This window comes from Dama dama, chromosome 1, assembly GCF_033118175.1.
Source record: "Dama dama isolate Ldn47 chromosome 1, ASM3311817v1, whole genome shotgun sequence".
Classification (NCBI taxonomy): Eukaryota; Metazoa; Chordata; class Mammalia; order Artiodactyla; family Cervidae; genus Dama; species Dama dama.
In genome coordinates, this window is record NC_083681.1 from 38,832,186 (window position 1) to 38,848,964 (window position 16,779).

The 16,779-nt window shown below is 40.8% G+C and overlaps 1 protein-coding gene across 5 annotated transcripts in view; it reads left to right on the forward strand.

Annotated features, from left to right (window-relative positions):
• RRAS2 (RAS related 2) overlaps nt 1-16,779 on the forward strand; it is a 78,294-nt gene that overhangs the window by 46,353 nt on the left and 15,162 nt on the right. The window contains exon 1 of one of the 5 annotated variants that reach the window (XM_061147269.1): nt 7,077-7,095. The exons of 3 other annotated variants lie outside the window; for them this stretch is intronic. Coding sequence is in view for 1 of the 2 variants with exons in the window: in XM_061147261.1 (XP_061003244.1) it covers nt 14,858-14,872 (15 nt within the window). In the remaining variant the exon portion in view is untranslated. Of the gene's footprint in view, nt 1-7,076; nt 7,096-14,842; nt 14,873-16,779 lie in introns of those variants that run through there. One more of the 5 variants, XM_061147261.1, reaches the window with a different exon arrangement.

The window sequence follows — 16,779 nt, forward strand, 5'->3', positions numbered from 1 at the left end:
TTCCCTCAGTTGATCCAGGATTCTCTCAGATGTCACACTGTCCCTGTCTCCTTCTCAGCCGTCGTTTGCAGTATCGCATCCTCCTCTCTAGCCCCTGCTACTGTCAGCCCCTGATTTCTTCAGAGTTTTCATCACCTCTGACATATTAATGTCTGTTGGTTTGTTGACTGTCAACTGCCAAAAAACTGCAAGCCCCCTGAGAGCTAGAATTCCACCCTCAGCTCCTGACACATTGTAGGTGCTCCATTAGCATCTGTAGATTGGGTAGGTCAGTGAAGCAAGAAAGATTGACGTGGAAGTTTTCAAAGTTTAGTAGAATGTGAGCTGGAAAAGTCATCACCCTCTTTTACTTCTGATTTTGCTTTTGTAGGCCCCTTTTCTGCTTTAAAAGAGATGAGAAATGAAAATGGCGTATAGGATATTCATAGGTAGCAGTGGATGGAGGGGAAAGGAAATGAAAAAGGAAGTAACAACCCAGGCTCTGGGGAGCAAAAATTGTAGTCAGAAGTGAGTTGGTCAGCTCCCTGCTTGCTAGGCAGACTTTCTAAGTTTGGAGAGGAAGAGAACCAATTTTCAAATGTCCATTTTGAGCTAAGCAGTGTGCTAAGTACTTTCACCTTCCCAGTAGCCCTTTCAAATAAGAATTATTATGGCCATCTTATAGGTCAGAAAATTGAGTTTTAGGAGATTAAATCACCTTCCCCAGATCACATAGGCAATACCTCAGCTTTAAGGTAATAAAACATGATGTTAGTGATGCTATTTGCTGCAAAGCCTACAGCTAGAAAGTAGCAGGAGCTAGGGCTTATGATCTGATATTCTGTTATGCCACAAACTTGAAGACATTTTCAATAGTGCCTGCAAATTAGATTTGACACACTGGAGGAGCTAAATACGTCATAATAAAATTAGAGAGCTGGAAAGAGTCTTTTAAGAGATCATGAAGAGGAAATTCCTCATTTACAGCTAAAAGCCAAGAAAGAGGTTGACTCATCTAAGAACATTCGTCTGGCTGTCGAGCTGGGACTAGAATCTGGGTTTCCTCACACTCCTGTGCTCCGTCTTTGTTACTTAACAGTTGATTTAATCTGTCTCGGTCTTCACCCTTGATTCCCTCTTTCATTCACATATTTCAAGTTTTCAAACCTACAAATTACTTTCCCCTCCCACTTGTGTCTCCCAACAACCTATTTCTTTCTACAGATAATTGAAGTTAACAGTTTCTTGTGTATCTTTCCAGAGATGTTTTATATATGTAAAGCAAATATATAAACTGTGTATTTATTTAATGACATATCATAGGGTTTACTTCATATTAACAGGTGAAGTCATTTTTCTACTTTTTTTTTTAATTGGTTGTATTGAGTGTTTCTTAATTTAGTCATTTACTGAAAGACATTTTACATTTTTCCAGTTTTTAAAAGTTAAAAACAGTTCAATAATGTTACTTTTTATACACAAATGTATCAATAGGATAAGTTTCTATAAGTAAAATTGGTAGATCAAAGAGTATGTTTTTGTATTTTTTTTAATATTGCCATATTTAGACCTTTTTCTCTTAACATAGAAATGGAATATTTTCATTTTGAATAAGATTGTTTTCTAAACTGTTTTTTCTATTTGACAATAGTTTGTAATTTAAAAAAATAGCATTTTAAGAGTAATAGCATTTCTTTTTTAAACTGGTGCATGCTATATGCTTTGATGTGAATATGACAGGTTAAAGAAAGTATAATGGACTCAGTATTGCTTTGGAGTCAGACCTGGATTTGGATCTTACTTCCACCACCCTACTGACTTTGTGAATCTCAATGATCCTATCTGTAAAGTGGGAGTAACACCAGCCTTTCAGAGTTGCTGTCTAGAACTGCTGTCTTTCATTGATTCCAACTCACACAGTTTTTTTCTTCTCTGCATTTTAGTACTGACATTGAGATGCTTCATAATGAAAGATGTGCCATAGTTTTAGCATTTTTTTCATTCTTGGCATATAAAATAATGATGGTCTTATAACTGATGCTGTCTTAGATTTGATGAAGTAGGGTGATTGCAAATACTGGCACAAGTGAACTGTGCTAGGGCATCGTATAGGCAGAGGAAGTTCAGTGTGATGGGGAAGTTCGGGGTTGGAGAGGCTGTGGATGGTGTTAGGGGAGTGGGTTTGGCATTGGAAACTGCAGAACCACCACATAGTGGGAGGCGAGCGCTGCTGATGGGAACACAGGAGCAGGTATTACCCACAAATATGATATGTAGACGTTGGAATTGTGGCAGATTGTTGATGAATAACAGGACTTTGGCCCATGGTTGAGGTTTAGGAAATATGTATTAACTTTTGGCAGGAAGACTTTATAAATTAATGTGACTGTTTTACAGTAGGCAAAAGTTTGACAGACATTTCTCCAAAGATTTACAAATTGCCAATAAGCATGTAAAAAGATGTTCAATGTTTCATTGGGGAATGCCAATCAAAACTGCAAAGAGGGACTTTCTTGATGGTTCAGTGGTTAAGACTCCAGGCTTCTACTGCAGGAGGGGCAGGTGTGATCCTCTGGTCAGGGAGCTGAGATCCTCTATGTCCCACACTGTGACCAAATAAATATTGGGTTGACAAAAAAGTCCATTTGGGCTTTCCTGTAACATCTTACGAAAAAACCTGAATGAATTCTTTGGCCAACCCAATAAACAAAACAAGTTAATTAAAAAAAAACCAACACTGTAAAGAGATTACTGCTTTGTACTAGGATGGCTAGAATCAAAAAGACACATTTTCAGTAATAAGTATTGATGAGGATCTTGAGAAATGAGAGCCCTTGAACTTTGCTGATGGGAATGTAAATGGAACAGCCACTTTGGGAAACAGTTTGGCAGTTCCTCAAAAAGTTAAACATAAAGTTAACACATGATCCAACCATTCCACTACTAGTTATATGCCCAAGAAAAGAACATATATGTTCACACAGAAAGATTGTATGTGAATGGTCATAGCAGCATTGTTCATAATAGCCAAAACGTGGAAATGACCCAAATGTCCATTACCTGATGAATGGATAAATACAGTGAGGTATATCCATATGATGGTATATCCATATGATGGCATATCATCAAAAGGAATGAGAAGTGAAGTACTCACATATTTCAGCATGGATGAACACTGAAAACATTATGCTAAGTGCAAAAAGCCAGAGATAAAAGACCACATATAGTATGATTCCATTTATATGAAATGTCCCAAACAGGCAAATCTATTGAGACAGAAAGTAGATGAGTTGTTGAGTGGTCATAGGAATGGCAGGGGATGGGGGAAATGGGAAATGGCTCATCATAGGTATAGGATTCCTTTTGGGGGTGGTGAAAGGGTTTTGGAATTAGTGATGGTGGCTGCATGACCTGGTAAGTTGATACAAACTAATGAATAGAGTACTTTAAAAGGTGTGAATTTTATGGTAAATGAATTATATCCCAGTAATGGTCTTAAAGGGCTTCCCTGGTGGCTCAGTGGTAAAGAACACATCTGTCAATGAGAGATGCAGGTTTGATCTTCCTGCATCTTCTCCTTGGAGAAGGAAATGGCAACCCACTCCAGATTTCTTGCCTGGGAAATGCCATGGACAGAGGAGCCTGGTGGGCTATAGTCCATGGGGTCACAAAAGAGTTGGAGATGACTTAGTGACTAAACTACAACAATGCTCTTAAAAACAAACAAAAAGGAGGCCCTGGTTCTAGGAAGAGCATGGGTTACTTAGCAGATTATCAGAATAGGAGAAGAGTTAGAGTAGAAGCCCAATTATAAATGAACTGGAACACCTGTTGATTGGAAAAGCCTGTTAAAAGGGAGAAGAAATGGAGATATTGGGGTTTGGGAATAAAAAAGAAGTAATAATGAGCATTGTAGTATTGTGCCAGAGTCAGACAATTAACAAAGCTAACAGCGCTGAGACTCTGAATATGGACCTTGTAATAGTTGAGAATGCTTCTTGCCTAAAGCTGATATGGCCCTGAGGTCTGTGTGGTGGCACTGAGCCTGCAGAGGGGGTTCCAGTGTGGGGAGGACCTGGATATGAAGAGGAAAGATGCCAAGATGGGACCCAGGTTAAGCCTGGACAGTTTTGTGCCCCGAAGGTTAGGAGTTTGTTCATCTAAAATGTCCCACAGAGGCCAGCACAATGTTTTTTAGGCAGCTGTGGCCCACATGAGGTTAGAGGTAAGGAGGGCTGACTAACTAGTAGTTATGAGGATGGGAAGAATGGGTGGGTATGGAAACTCCAGGAGTGCAAGTCAGTCAAGGCAAGAACTGAAAGACTAAGAAAAACTTGTGTCTTGGTGTGAAAGAGAGAATGTCTGGGAATTACTCATATTTTCCATGGGGATGATGTGAAGCTTATATAGTTCTCTCTGTTTATCTATTGTTCTTGTCTGTGCCAGTAATCATTGTGCTTTTAAAAAATGTTAATTAAAAATTTTTTTTATTGGAGTATAGTTGGTTTATAGTGTTTTAGTTTACGGTGTTCAGGAAAGTGGGTCAGTTTAAAAACTTTGGTAATTCTTATCCTTAAAACTTTATTTAGGCTTTATATATTATCTGTATAAGACTACAGTAATTGAGAGATGACAGCAAACAACTATTAAGTTCAGGGAAGTGAAATAAACTCTATCGTACTCTGTGATAGAGGCCACTGGCTTATTGTTGCTCAATGGTTTGCAGATATTATGCCAACAGTAAAAGATGACCATCTAGTTAGGTAGGCAGCCCCTGAGTCCAGCTTGGCTTGCATATGAATGGTTCATGATGTGAATCGTGGCTGCAGCCCTTTTCCTCCTGTTGAGGAATAGGGTTCCTCCACTTTTCAAAATCACTCACTGGTACTGTGAATGAAAAATGTGTGATCTGATGAAGCTAACCTATTGGGTAGGCAAAGTTGTAGGGTGGTGGGGGGTGGGGAAAGAGGAAAACATTTCTCTTTTCTTCCCTGCTTTTAAAGCCTTGGGTTTGGAAGGATGAAAGCTGTGAAGAGTGTAAGGAACTGGCATCATGAAATGGCAGTTTACCCACCCCTGAATAATTTTCCCTTTACAGAGTCTGAAGCTGTTCTTCTTGACCGGTGTTGAAAATGTTACTGAAGATTGATTTTGCTCTTGAAAAGAATAAATGTTTGCAGGGTCGGGGTGAGCTGTCTCATACTGGCAGCATTCTCTAATTTGGACTGATAATGTCTGCCTAGTGCCTCTGGGTGAGGAAATTGCTAGTTTTACTTTGAGAGTGGAAGGAACAGTGGGGAGAAAGGTAGGTAGTTTTGTACCTAGAATGTTTTCAGAAGGAGACTAAAGCCTGGGTAAGAGTGTAGTAATAGGGACTTGGGGCAGAATGAAGAGGCTGGGTGTACAAGGGGGTGCCCCTTGACAAGCTTTTCCTCCTTTTAAGTGTAGCTTTGGGCTGGCTCTGTACTCTGGGAAAGGAAACAAAACTCCCTTCCCATTTCTTCTTGGGCCAGATGACTCTGCTTCAGAGGTTAGGACTCAGGGTTAACACTGGCTCAGGACCATATTTCAATGGTAGCTTTTGTGGTCTGGCCTATGGACCTAAACACAGATTAGAACAACTTTTCCCTGGGGAAATAAATGAGCACCAAATAACAGACTTTAGAAGCAAACTTTTGTGATATAATCAGTTTGTAAGTTGACTTTGTACCATACTTTTAGTAGTGCATACTAGGCCTATTCATTGGCGGCCACACACTTTACTTGAGGTGTATATATCATCACTGAGATTGTACAGAAGTCATATGAAAGGCACGTGGTGTGGCTCTAGACAGTGAGACAATTAGCACCTTTGACTGAAGTTTTGTTAAAGAGAAGCTAAAAGGAGTATAGGGTTTAGGGTAGCTTTTATTATTCTGCATTAGCATTCTGGAGGATAAATTATGGAGATCTCTGTAATTATGCATGTTAAGTGAAATGCTAATTTCAGTCAGGAACAAAAATATGTACTCAAGTGCAGGAATATCAAGCACATTGGAAACATTTGACAAAAAACATAAGGGAGGATGTTGCAGGGAACAAAGGTTCTCTGTGACTTGACAGCTGCTGTTAAAAAGTGACACCAGGAAGCGCCCAGTCTGGCTTCCAGCTGCCTGAAGTTGCTGTGGTCTTCTCTAGTGTTACCAGAGGAATTTGCACCGCTCCTGTTTTAGCAAACAGAGGCCACTGATAGCTAACCAGGTCCTTACTGTGCTCTTGGAAATCGATTCCTAGTTCCTCATTGTGACCTTCATAATTACTGGGTTTTCCAACTGCAAAATATGTTGAGGCTCTAACTATGTATGTGCAGAGTACCTTGCTTAACACCAAAGAAATTCTGAAAAGCTTGAGACAGGACTTGGATTCATCAAATCTAGCTGGACACATTTAACAGGGTTTTAACTGGAACTCTAACTTAGTTTCTTCTGAAGCCTCGAAGACTGGAAATAAAGCAGTAGTTGCTTGGTGACCCTCATATTTCAAGGACTTGCATAGAAGATGGCCTTAAATTGCTTTTGTACATTTAGCCCATACTTTCCAGGAAGTAAAAGTGTGGAGAGTTAAGGGTTCCGAGACCGGGATGTTTTTGGAGAGAGAGCTGTCAGTGGCGGTGTGTTCTTTGCCCTTTCCCATCTCTACGCACGGTGGAGTGGAGAGGATGCTTCTCTGAAGCCCCCTTCCTTGAAGCCAGATGATGGGGGAAGCTCTAATAGAACCATTCTGAGAACTTGACAGGTATCCCCTTGTATTTGGAGAACAGAAAGATTAGTATGCAAATCTGTGGACTGATAGAGCAGAGAGAAAGGAAGAGGACTGTTTAGTTAGTAGTGTGCACTTTAAAAGACAATAATAGGTCCGCCTGAGTTTCTGGATGGAACCAGATTTTAAAACCTTCTGAAAAGATGACCTAGATGATGATGTCAGACAGGAGGAGGTGTCCTTGGGAACCCCAAGAATTGAGAGTTTTCCAGGACTTACTCATCCTGAGAATTGCACGTGGAGGGTCTCACTTGTGTACTCTTCTGGAAAACCTGCAGGCCCTCATGAGAAAGTGATCATGGGCATCAGCTCTCATTGGTAAGGCCTTATCAACCTCCCTTATTTCTCTCCACTCCTTCAGCTCTCAACCCTTAAGGAGCCAGATTAGAGGCAGTCTTCTTGGGGGTAGAAAAGATGCATGCTAATATGGGGAAATCGAAGATGACTGGTCTTAATCATACCTCTACCCCAGTCCAATCACAGACGTCTCAGCTCTGTGTAGAACGGAGAGAAAGAAACTTTTAGATGAGTATTGACTAATGTAATTAAGATGTTGTACTGTGTTGTTGTTTAGTTGATAAGTTGTGTCTGACTCTTGCTACCCCATGGACTGTAGCCCACCAGGCTCCTCTGTCCATGGGATTTCCCAGGCAAAAATACTAGAGTGGATAGCTATTTCCTTCTCCTGACCTGGGAGGTCAAACTCACATCTCCTGAATTGGCAGGTGGATTCTTTACCACTGAGCCAGCAGAGAAGCCCAAGACGTTGTACTAGACATCTAAATTTATTTCTTTTCAGTTTTTGAAATTGAAGTATAATTCATGTACAGTGTTGTGACAATCTGTTGTATAGCAGAGTGACTCATATACAAATACATACATTCTTTTTTAAATATTCTTTTCCATTATGATTTCACACCCTCTTCCAACAACACAAGAGATGACTCTACACATGGACACCACCAGATGGTCAATACTGAAATCAGATTGGTTATATTCTTTGCAGCCAAAGATGGAGAAGCTCTATACAGTCAGCAAAAACAAGACCAGGAGCTGATTGTGCTGAGATCATAAACTCCTTATTGCAAAATTCAGACTTAAATGGAAGAAAGTGGGGAAAACCACTAGGCCATTAAGGTATGACCTAAATCAAATCCCTTATGATTATACAATGGAAGTGACAAATAGATTCAAGGGATTAGATCTGATAGACAGAGTGCCTGAAGAACTATGGACAGAGATTCATAATGTTGTACAGGAGGCAGTGATCAAAACCATTGCCAAGAAAATGAAATGCAAAAAGGCCAAGTGGTTGTTTGAGGAGGCCTTACAAATAGCTGAGAAGAGAAGAGAAGCAAAAAGCAAAGGAGAAAAGGAAAGATCTACCCGTCTGAATGCAGATGGGTTCACAGAAGAGCAAGCAGTTCCACAGTTCCACAGAATAGCACACAGAGATAAGAAAACCTCCCTAAGTGATCAATGCAAGAAATAGGGGAAAACAATAGAATGAGAAAGACTAGAGATCTCTTCAAGAAAATGAGAGATGCCAAGGGAACATTTCATGCAAAGATGGGCACAGTAAAGGATAGAAATGGTATGGACCTAACAGAAGAAGATACTAAGAGGTCGCAAGAATACACAGAAGAACTATATAACAAAGATCTTAGTAACCCAGATAACCACGATGGTGTGATCACTAACCTAGAGCCACACATCTTGAAGTGTGAAGTCAAGTGGGCCTTAGGAAGCATCACTACGAACACAGTTAATGGAGGTGATAGAATTCTTGCTAATCTATTTCAAATCCTAAAAGATGATGCTGTGAAAGTGCTTCAGTCAATATGCCAGCAAATTTGGAAAACTCAGCAGTGGCCACAGGACTGGAAAAGGTCAGTTTTCATTCCAATCCCAAAGAAAGACAATGCCAAAGAATGTTCAGACTACCTCACAGTTGCACTTATTTCACATGCTAGCAAAGTAATGCCCAAAATTCTTCAAGCTACGCTTCAACAATACGTAGACTGAGAACTTCCAAATGTTCAAACTGGTTTTCGAAAAGGCAGAGGAACCAGAGATCAAATTGCCAACATCCCTTGGGTCATAGAAAAAGCAAGAGAATTCCAGAAAAACATCTACTTCTGCTTCATTGACTACGCTAAAGCCTTTGACTGTGTAGATCACAGGAAAATGTGGAAAATTCTTCAAGAGATGGGAATACCAGGCCACTTTACCTGCTTCCTGAGAAATCTTTATGCAGGTCAAGAAACAGTGGACTGGTTCCAAATTGGGAAAAGAGTACGTCAAGGCCGTATATTGTCACCCTGCTTATTTAACTTATATGCAGAGTATATCATGCGAAATGCCGGGCTGGATGACGCACATGCTGGAATCAACATTGCCAGGAGAAATATCAAAAACTTCAGATATGCAGATGACACCACCCTTATGGTAGAAAGCGAAGAAGAACTAAAGAGTCTCTTGATGAAAGAGGAGAGTGAAAAAGTTGGCTTAAAATTCAACATTCAAAAAAGTAAGAACATGGCTTCCAGTCCCATCACTTCATGTCAAATAGATGGGGAAACAATGGAAACAGTGACAGACTATTTTCTTGGGCTCCAAAATCAGTGCAGATTTGAAATAAAAAGACACTGCCTCCTTGGAAGAAAAGCTATGACCAACCTATACAGCATACTAAAAAGCTGAGACATTACTTTACCAACAAAGGTCTGTCTAGTCAAAGCTATGGTTTTTCCAGTAGTCATGTATGGATGTGAGAGTTGGACCATAAAGAAGGCTGAGCGCCTAAGAATTGATGCTTTGGAACTATGGTGCTGGAGAAGACTCTTCAGAGTCCCTTGGACAGCAAGGAGATCAAACCAATCAATCCTTAAGGAAATCAATCCTAAATATTCATTGGAAGGACTGATGCTGGGCCTGAAGCTCCAGTACTTCGACCACTTGATGGGAAGAGTCAACTCATTAGAAAAGACCCTGATGCTGGGAAAGATTGAAGGCAGGAGAAGGGGATGAGATGACTGAATGGCATCACTGACTCAACGAACAAGAGTTTGAGCAAGCTTGGGGAGTTGGTGATGGACAGGGAAGCCTGGCATGCTGCAGTCCATGGTGTCGCAAAAAATCCAACACGATTGAGCGACTGAACAACATCAAATTATGATTTCATAGGATATTGAATATAGTTTCCATGCTATACATTGGGACCTTGTTGATCCATTCTAAATGTAATAGTGTGTCTTCCAACGTCAAATTCCCAGCCCTTCTCCTGCCCCCATTTGGCAACCACAGGTCTGTAGTCTCTGAGTCTATCTTTTTTTTTTTTTTTTTTTAATATTTTGTTTATTTGGCCACACAGGGTATTAATTGCGGCACACAGGACTTTCGGTCTTCATTGCACCATGAGAATGGAAGTTCTTAGTTGCAGCATGTGGGATTTAGTTCCCTGATCAGGGATTGAACCTGGGCCACCTGCATTGGGAGCTCAGAGTCTTAGCCACTGAAACCACCGTTGAAGCCCCTGTTTCTGTTTTGTAGACAGGTTCATTTGTACCGTATTTTAGATTCCACGTATAAGTGATGTCATATGGTATTTGTCCTTCTCTTTCTGGCTCACTTCACTTAATGCTATAATCTCTAGTTGTGTTCATGTTGCTGCACATGGTATTGTTTTTCATGGCTGAGTAGTGTTCCGTTGCATATATGTGCTACATCCTCTTTATTCACTCACCTGTTGATGGACATTCAGGTTGTTTCTATGTTTTTTGGCTCTCATGAATAGTGTTGCTATAAACATAGGGATGCATGTATCTTTTTGAATTATAGTTTTGTCCATGTATATTCCTAGAAGTAGGATTGCTGGATCACATGGTAATTCTATTTTTAGTTTTCTGAGTAACCTCCGTACTGTTTTTGACAGTGGTTGTACCAATTTACATTCCAGCCAACAGTATGGGAGGTTTCCCTTTTCTTCACACCTCTCCAGTATCTGTTATTTGTAGACTTTTTAATGATGACCATTCCGACTGGTATGAAGTGGTACCTCGTTGTATTTTTGATTTGCATTTCTCTAACAATTAGGGATATTGAACATCTTTTCGCTTGCCGACTGGCCACCGTACTTACTGAAATCACAATGTTCTTTGGGCTGAAAGTAATTGAAAAACATTTATAATTGAAGAACAATTAGAAAAAATTAGGAGATTTACCTCAGATCTCATTAAATTGCAAGGAAAAGCTTAACCCACAGAAGGGCTTTGAAGGAAGTTTTCTGCTTATAATATATTGAGTTTATTGGCTCAGTGTTCCATTTATACATCCATATATACACATGTTCATATATACTGGGTTTCCTTGGTGGCTCAGGTGGTAAAGAGTCTGCCCACAATGCAGGAGTTCCAGGTTTGATCCCTGCGTTGGGAAGATCCCCTGGAGAAGGGAATAGCTACCCACTCCAGTATTCTTGCCTGGAGAATTTCATGGACAGAGGAGCCTGGTGGGCCACAGTCCAGGGAGTTGCAAAGAGTCGGACATGACAGAGCAACTAACACACATACACATACATGAAAAGATGAGCAATTAGGAAATTGTAAGTACCAATTACACGGTATACGTAAAGCTTGATAAATATGTTTTCCAAATCACAACTTTTAACAATAAGACAGAATATTCAAAGTTGGGAAAATCCAAACCATCATCACCTTAAAGGTAGGAGGAATTCAGAGCATACTGAGGTCATCTTCTGGTTAGAGAGTTAGAGGCCTTGCAAAAGAACGTAAGTGGTTTGGGCTTTGGTTAGTATTCCCATCTTACAGTCAAGGAAACTGAAGTTCAGGCAGGTTAAATGAGGTGCTCCAGTTTCCCACAGCTGGTAAAGGTGGTAGCGCTGTATTCTGGTCCCTCGGACTCACACCTCCAGCTCTTCCCACTTCACCCTGCTGCCTCCCTGCACATCGGGATCCTTTGGCGCAGTGGGCGGGGATGAGCAGGAAGAGGGGAGTGGCACACACGGCCTCACTGGTGATCGGCCTCACTGGTGATCGCAGCCCTCCAGTCCCTCGGGGCAGCTCCGAGCAGCCCTCACCCCTTCCTTTCTGGTTTGCCTTTTCCATTATCCTGAATTGGGCCCTGGACTATACCCTCCTTAAATTAGCCTTGTTCTCACTCTTCTGTTGAGAAAGTGGGCCTTCGAGATGTTAATCAAGCTGCTAGAAAGTAGAATAGCATCTGTGTTTGAGTGTCAGGCCTTTCAAACACCATAAGCCCATACATTTTCTTCTCACCTTGTGCCTCCAGTAAAGACTTTATATGTAAATGCATGTATTAGTAGAAAGCAAGCCCTCATGAAACCTCATGTTTGGGTTTATTTTATCATTATTTAAAAAACAATGCAGGTTTTGAGGCTAGAAGTAATGACTTTTTAAAGTGGAGGGGAGCAGAGAACTACAGAATTTTGTGTCTAGCTTGTTTGATGACCTGGGTTCTCTGTGCCCCTTGAGGGGCAGGGCGGAGGTGAGCAGGACTAGAAGAAAGAAAAGAATGGAACTATGTAGTTGTTAGTCTTGGTTTTCCTTGTTTCGTATTTTTCCTGGTACTTTTACTCCTTGTTTTATAGGCCAATAAAGGAACGAAAGATTTGAAATCTTATGAATTATATTAAATAGCAAGAATTCTAAAACATTCATTAGGATAAGACCTGAACTTAAATCGTAGTTATTAGTAGTTCTTAAATCGTAGTTATTAGCTGGGTGACCTGGAAAAGGTAATTCTGTGCCTCACTTAAACATTTAAGAGGGAATACATATCTGAAGAATCTTTAGGAAAAGTTTATGTGTATCATTTTTAAACTGCATGTCACATGGCAGATGCTTAATAAATGATGACTCCTGTTATTGATTGAGGATATTTCATTTTTTTTTTTAACAAAATGGGAGCAGTGGAAGCAGGAATGGAGGATGAGAATGAGTGAGCTTTACCTCCAGAGAGGGTGAGTAGAGCAGGAGTGTTGGCCGAAAAGCCTGGAAACTTTTGATTTTAGTGCTGGATCCATTTGCTCTTTAAACATTAGGCCAGTCAGTCTACCTCTGACAAAAATCTGTCCTCATAGAGCTTGTATTCCAGTCGAGTTGAAGGAATGATGGACAGTAAAAGAGAAATAATAAAATATAAAGAGGACTGCAAGATATTCTGACCAAAAAAAAAAAAAAAAAAAAAATCAGGTTTCTAGGTGAGTTAGTTGGTCTTGAGTAGAGTGAGGTGAAAGTTTAGGATTAAAAAGGATCTAGTATATTCTTTCTTTGATTTGACCCTTCTTACAGTACTTAACCTACTACCACCAGATTTTTTAAAAATTTTGAATAATATATGCAGTGTATAATTATATAGTGAACAGTTTAATATGTTCTTGTATACACAGTACCTAGATTGAGGAGTTGTCAGGGTTTTCCCATACTGTTGAACCAGCTTCCTTCCCCTGCTCTCTCCCTTTCCCCTCCTCTCTGTACCCCGTGAGTTTAGAGGACTCCTCTAAGAATACTGCTGTGCTCAGAAACGCCCTGTTGTCTGTTTACAGCTCCCCAGTGGCACCTTAGGTCTAACCTCCTGTCCTTTTTATATGCAAGGGTAGTGGACTTTAACCCATGAGCTGGGTTTTCTGAGTTTCCCAGAATCTCCAGGAGATTCATTCCCCGCCCCAGGGTGTAGACCAGGCACCGCCCTGTGGCAGTTTTTGGGAATTGCACTTTCACCAGGACCTCGGTGCCTGGAGAGGGACTTGTCACTCCTGCCACTAACTGCAAAGTTACACCAGCTTATTCTCTTTCCTCCCGGGACCCTCCTTATCTTCCTTAAGGCAGCTCTTTTGAATGGGAAAAGAATGAAGTGGCAGTTCTCTTAAGCTAAGTGGAGCTTCTATTGTGCGGCAGGAAAAACATTCCTAGCTATCACTATTCTGTTATGCTTTGGACAGTCCTACTCAGACCATATTTTATCAGGGAAAATATCCCTGTCTGAATGGGACAGCTTCGCTAATCTTAAGCTTTTCTCCATAACTCCAAGCAACCTTAAAGAGAGTTAGGTCCACATTTGCCCTTCTTACTACCTGGAAGGCATCCCACCTATTGAAAAGAGGTATTGCTTTCTTTCTAGTTGGGATCCTTCTCCATGCATCCTTTCCTGTGATTTCAGGAAAGCACACTACTTTCTGCACCGTGACTCTCATTCCCACTTTCAGTGGGCTCAACTGTAGTCCACTGTCCTTTCCTGCCCTTTCTGGAGCCTCTGCTGTCTTCCACAATGCAATACTGTGTTTTTTCTCCTTGCTTTCTGCTACAAAAATGTCCATCTTGGGCTGTTGGTAACTTTTTTCAGCCCCAGGGGAGATACTGTTTTCTTTTCCATCAAACTGCTGGACTGTATAAGTGAAGGTACACATCAGTTCAGTCAGTTCAGTCGCTCAGTCGCGTCTGACCCTGGGACCCCATGAATCGCAGCAGGAAGGTACACGTAGTTCTCGTGTATTCCTGCAGCGTTAAGTGCTTACACTTGGTTGCCTTCTGAACAAGTATGTTAACTGGCGTTGTGTGCTATTTCTGTTCTTTGGCCAGTACCTTTAATACTCCCCATCCCCCTGTCCGAATCACAGCACAGTTGCTGGGTGTGTGAAAAGCAGTGGGTTCTATGAAAGTAGGAACCTTCCCCCTGTGCGGCGCTTAGTCGCTCAGTCGTGTCCAACACTTTGCAGCCCAATGGACTGTAGCCTGCTGGGCTCCTCTGTCCATGGGGTTTCTCCAGGCAGGAATACTGGAGTGGGTTGCCATGCCCCTCCTCCAGGGGATCTTCCCAACCCAGGGATCGAACCCAGGTCTTCTGCATTGCAGGCGGATTCTTGACCATCTGAGCCACCAGGGATGCCCCATAAATAATTGTTGAACAAGTGAATGAAACCAAGAGCAAGAGCAATCAGCAGAAGGGATTCAGGTAGTGAAGAATAGCACTTTGGTGAACAGCACACATCAAACTGGAGAGCTTTGTGAACTGTGGAAAGAAAGTCCAACGGGGAACCATTATGTATTTTATAGAGGTATGCTTTGTATACATACAAAATGCACATATCTTAAATGTACCTTGATGAGTTTTTACATATGTATTACATATACTTGTGTAATTACTGCTCACACCCAAAGGAATATTTCCAGAACTTCAGATGGGGAGCTTTTATCTTGATTCACAGCATTTTGGATAACAAGTCTAGTCTGTGATATAACTAGGATTGGAATTACAATAGCCATTCCTGGTATTAGCTCATCTTTTCAGTTGAGTAAAAACTCTAGTTCATACCATTTAACTACATGACAGAACAATACACTGACCAACATCTATTAGTCATCAGCATGCGCTGGCACTTTATATTCATTACTTCATTTTATCCATTCTATGGAGTTGTGTTACTGTCCCGTTTTACAGATGCTGAAGGTTAAAGAGGTAATTTGCCTTAGGTTCCACAGCTAGAAAGTAGTAGAGTTAGAATTAAATCCAGCACTCTCCATCACCAGAGACTGATTTCCTGTTGGTGATCTGCTGCCTCAAATATCTGGGACCCAAGTTTAAGTAACAAAAATATTAAGTCTTTGGGATAGGAGGTGATGATTTATCTTTCCTACCTGCACGTGGGAATGCTATTTTTAGGCACATTATGACCTGTGGCTTATTAGAATTGTGAGAGGGAAAGGGGTCTTTGGTTATGTAACAGAGTAATGTTCCTTAAGATGGATCTCTTATGAGGGGCGATGATGCTTTTAGTGAAGATGGTTCTTTAAAATCTATATATAGCAAGGTCTCTGCAAATTTTGAAAATAGGACACAGCAAAGATGAAATGTAGACCTAAATATCCAGAAAGTGCAACAGTTAACTTATGTTAAACATTAATGAGTGGAATAAATGCATGCCAGTGTTGGTGAAGAGGCAAAATTCTTATAACATTAAGATTGTATTTCAAGAGCCAAGACATCTAAAGAAAATATGTAACTTCCATAGTCACAGAAAGGAAAAACAATTGCCCTTAGTGTTGCTTAAACCAACAGTCCTCTATATGTGTTATTTTCTTCATTTGATATCACAATGCAAAGAAACCCATCACAGGGGAAGAATTTGAGCTATTATACATGACTTGAACATTTGAAAAAAATATACTTAGTATTTGTCCATTGTGTTTTCAGACAAACTGGGAGGGTCATTTTGGCACATTAAGGGATAACTTGGGAGTAGTCAATGAAGCTTAGGTTTTACAAGATGAAAGCATGGCAGGAAGTGTCAGGTTACTATGGAGAAACATGTTTCAGGAAACTTACCTTAAGATTTAAATACTGTGCTTTACCCAGGTTGTTTGGTGAAAGACTGCTTTCTGTGGTGTTTATAATAGTGGGTACAAAGAATATGTTGCCAGTTGTATTTGCTTTTAGAAGAGGTGTGGGTTCCAGAGAGTCAGTTCAAAGATTGTTTTGATATCTGTTTATTTTAAAATGGGGATGGGGTGGTGATGGAAATGGCTTTCTACTCAAAGCTGCTCCCATTGGTAATTAAAAAAAAAAAGTTCAGTTGCACAGTCATGTCCAACTCTTTGCGACCCTATGGACTGCAGCACACCAGGCTTCCCTGTCCATCACCAACCTGCGGAGCTTACTCAACTCCTGTCCATTGAGTCAGTGAGCCCATCCAACCATCTCATCGTCTGTCGTCCACTTTTCCTCCCACCTTCCATCTTGCCCAGCACCAGGGTCTTTTCAGATGAGTCAGTTCTTGCATCACGTGGCCAGAGTATTGGAGTTTCAGCTTGAGCATCAGTCCTTCCAATGAATATTCAGGATTGATTTTCTTTAGGATTGACTGGTTTGCTCTCCTTGCAGTCCAAGGGACTCTCAAGAGTCTTCTCCAACACCGCAGTTCAAAAGCATCAATTCTTTAGCGCTAAACTCTCACATCCATCCACG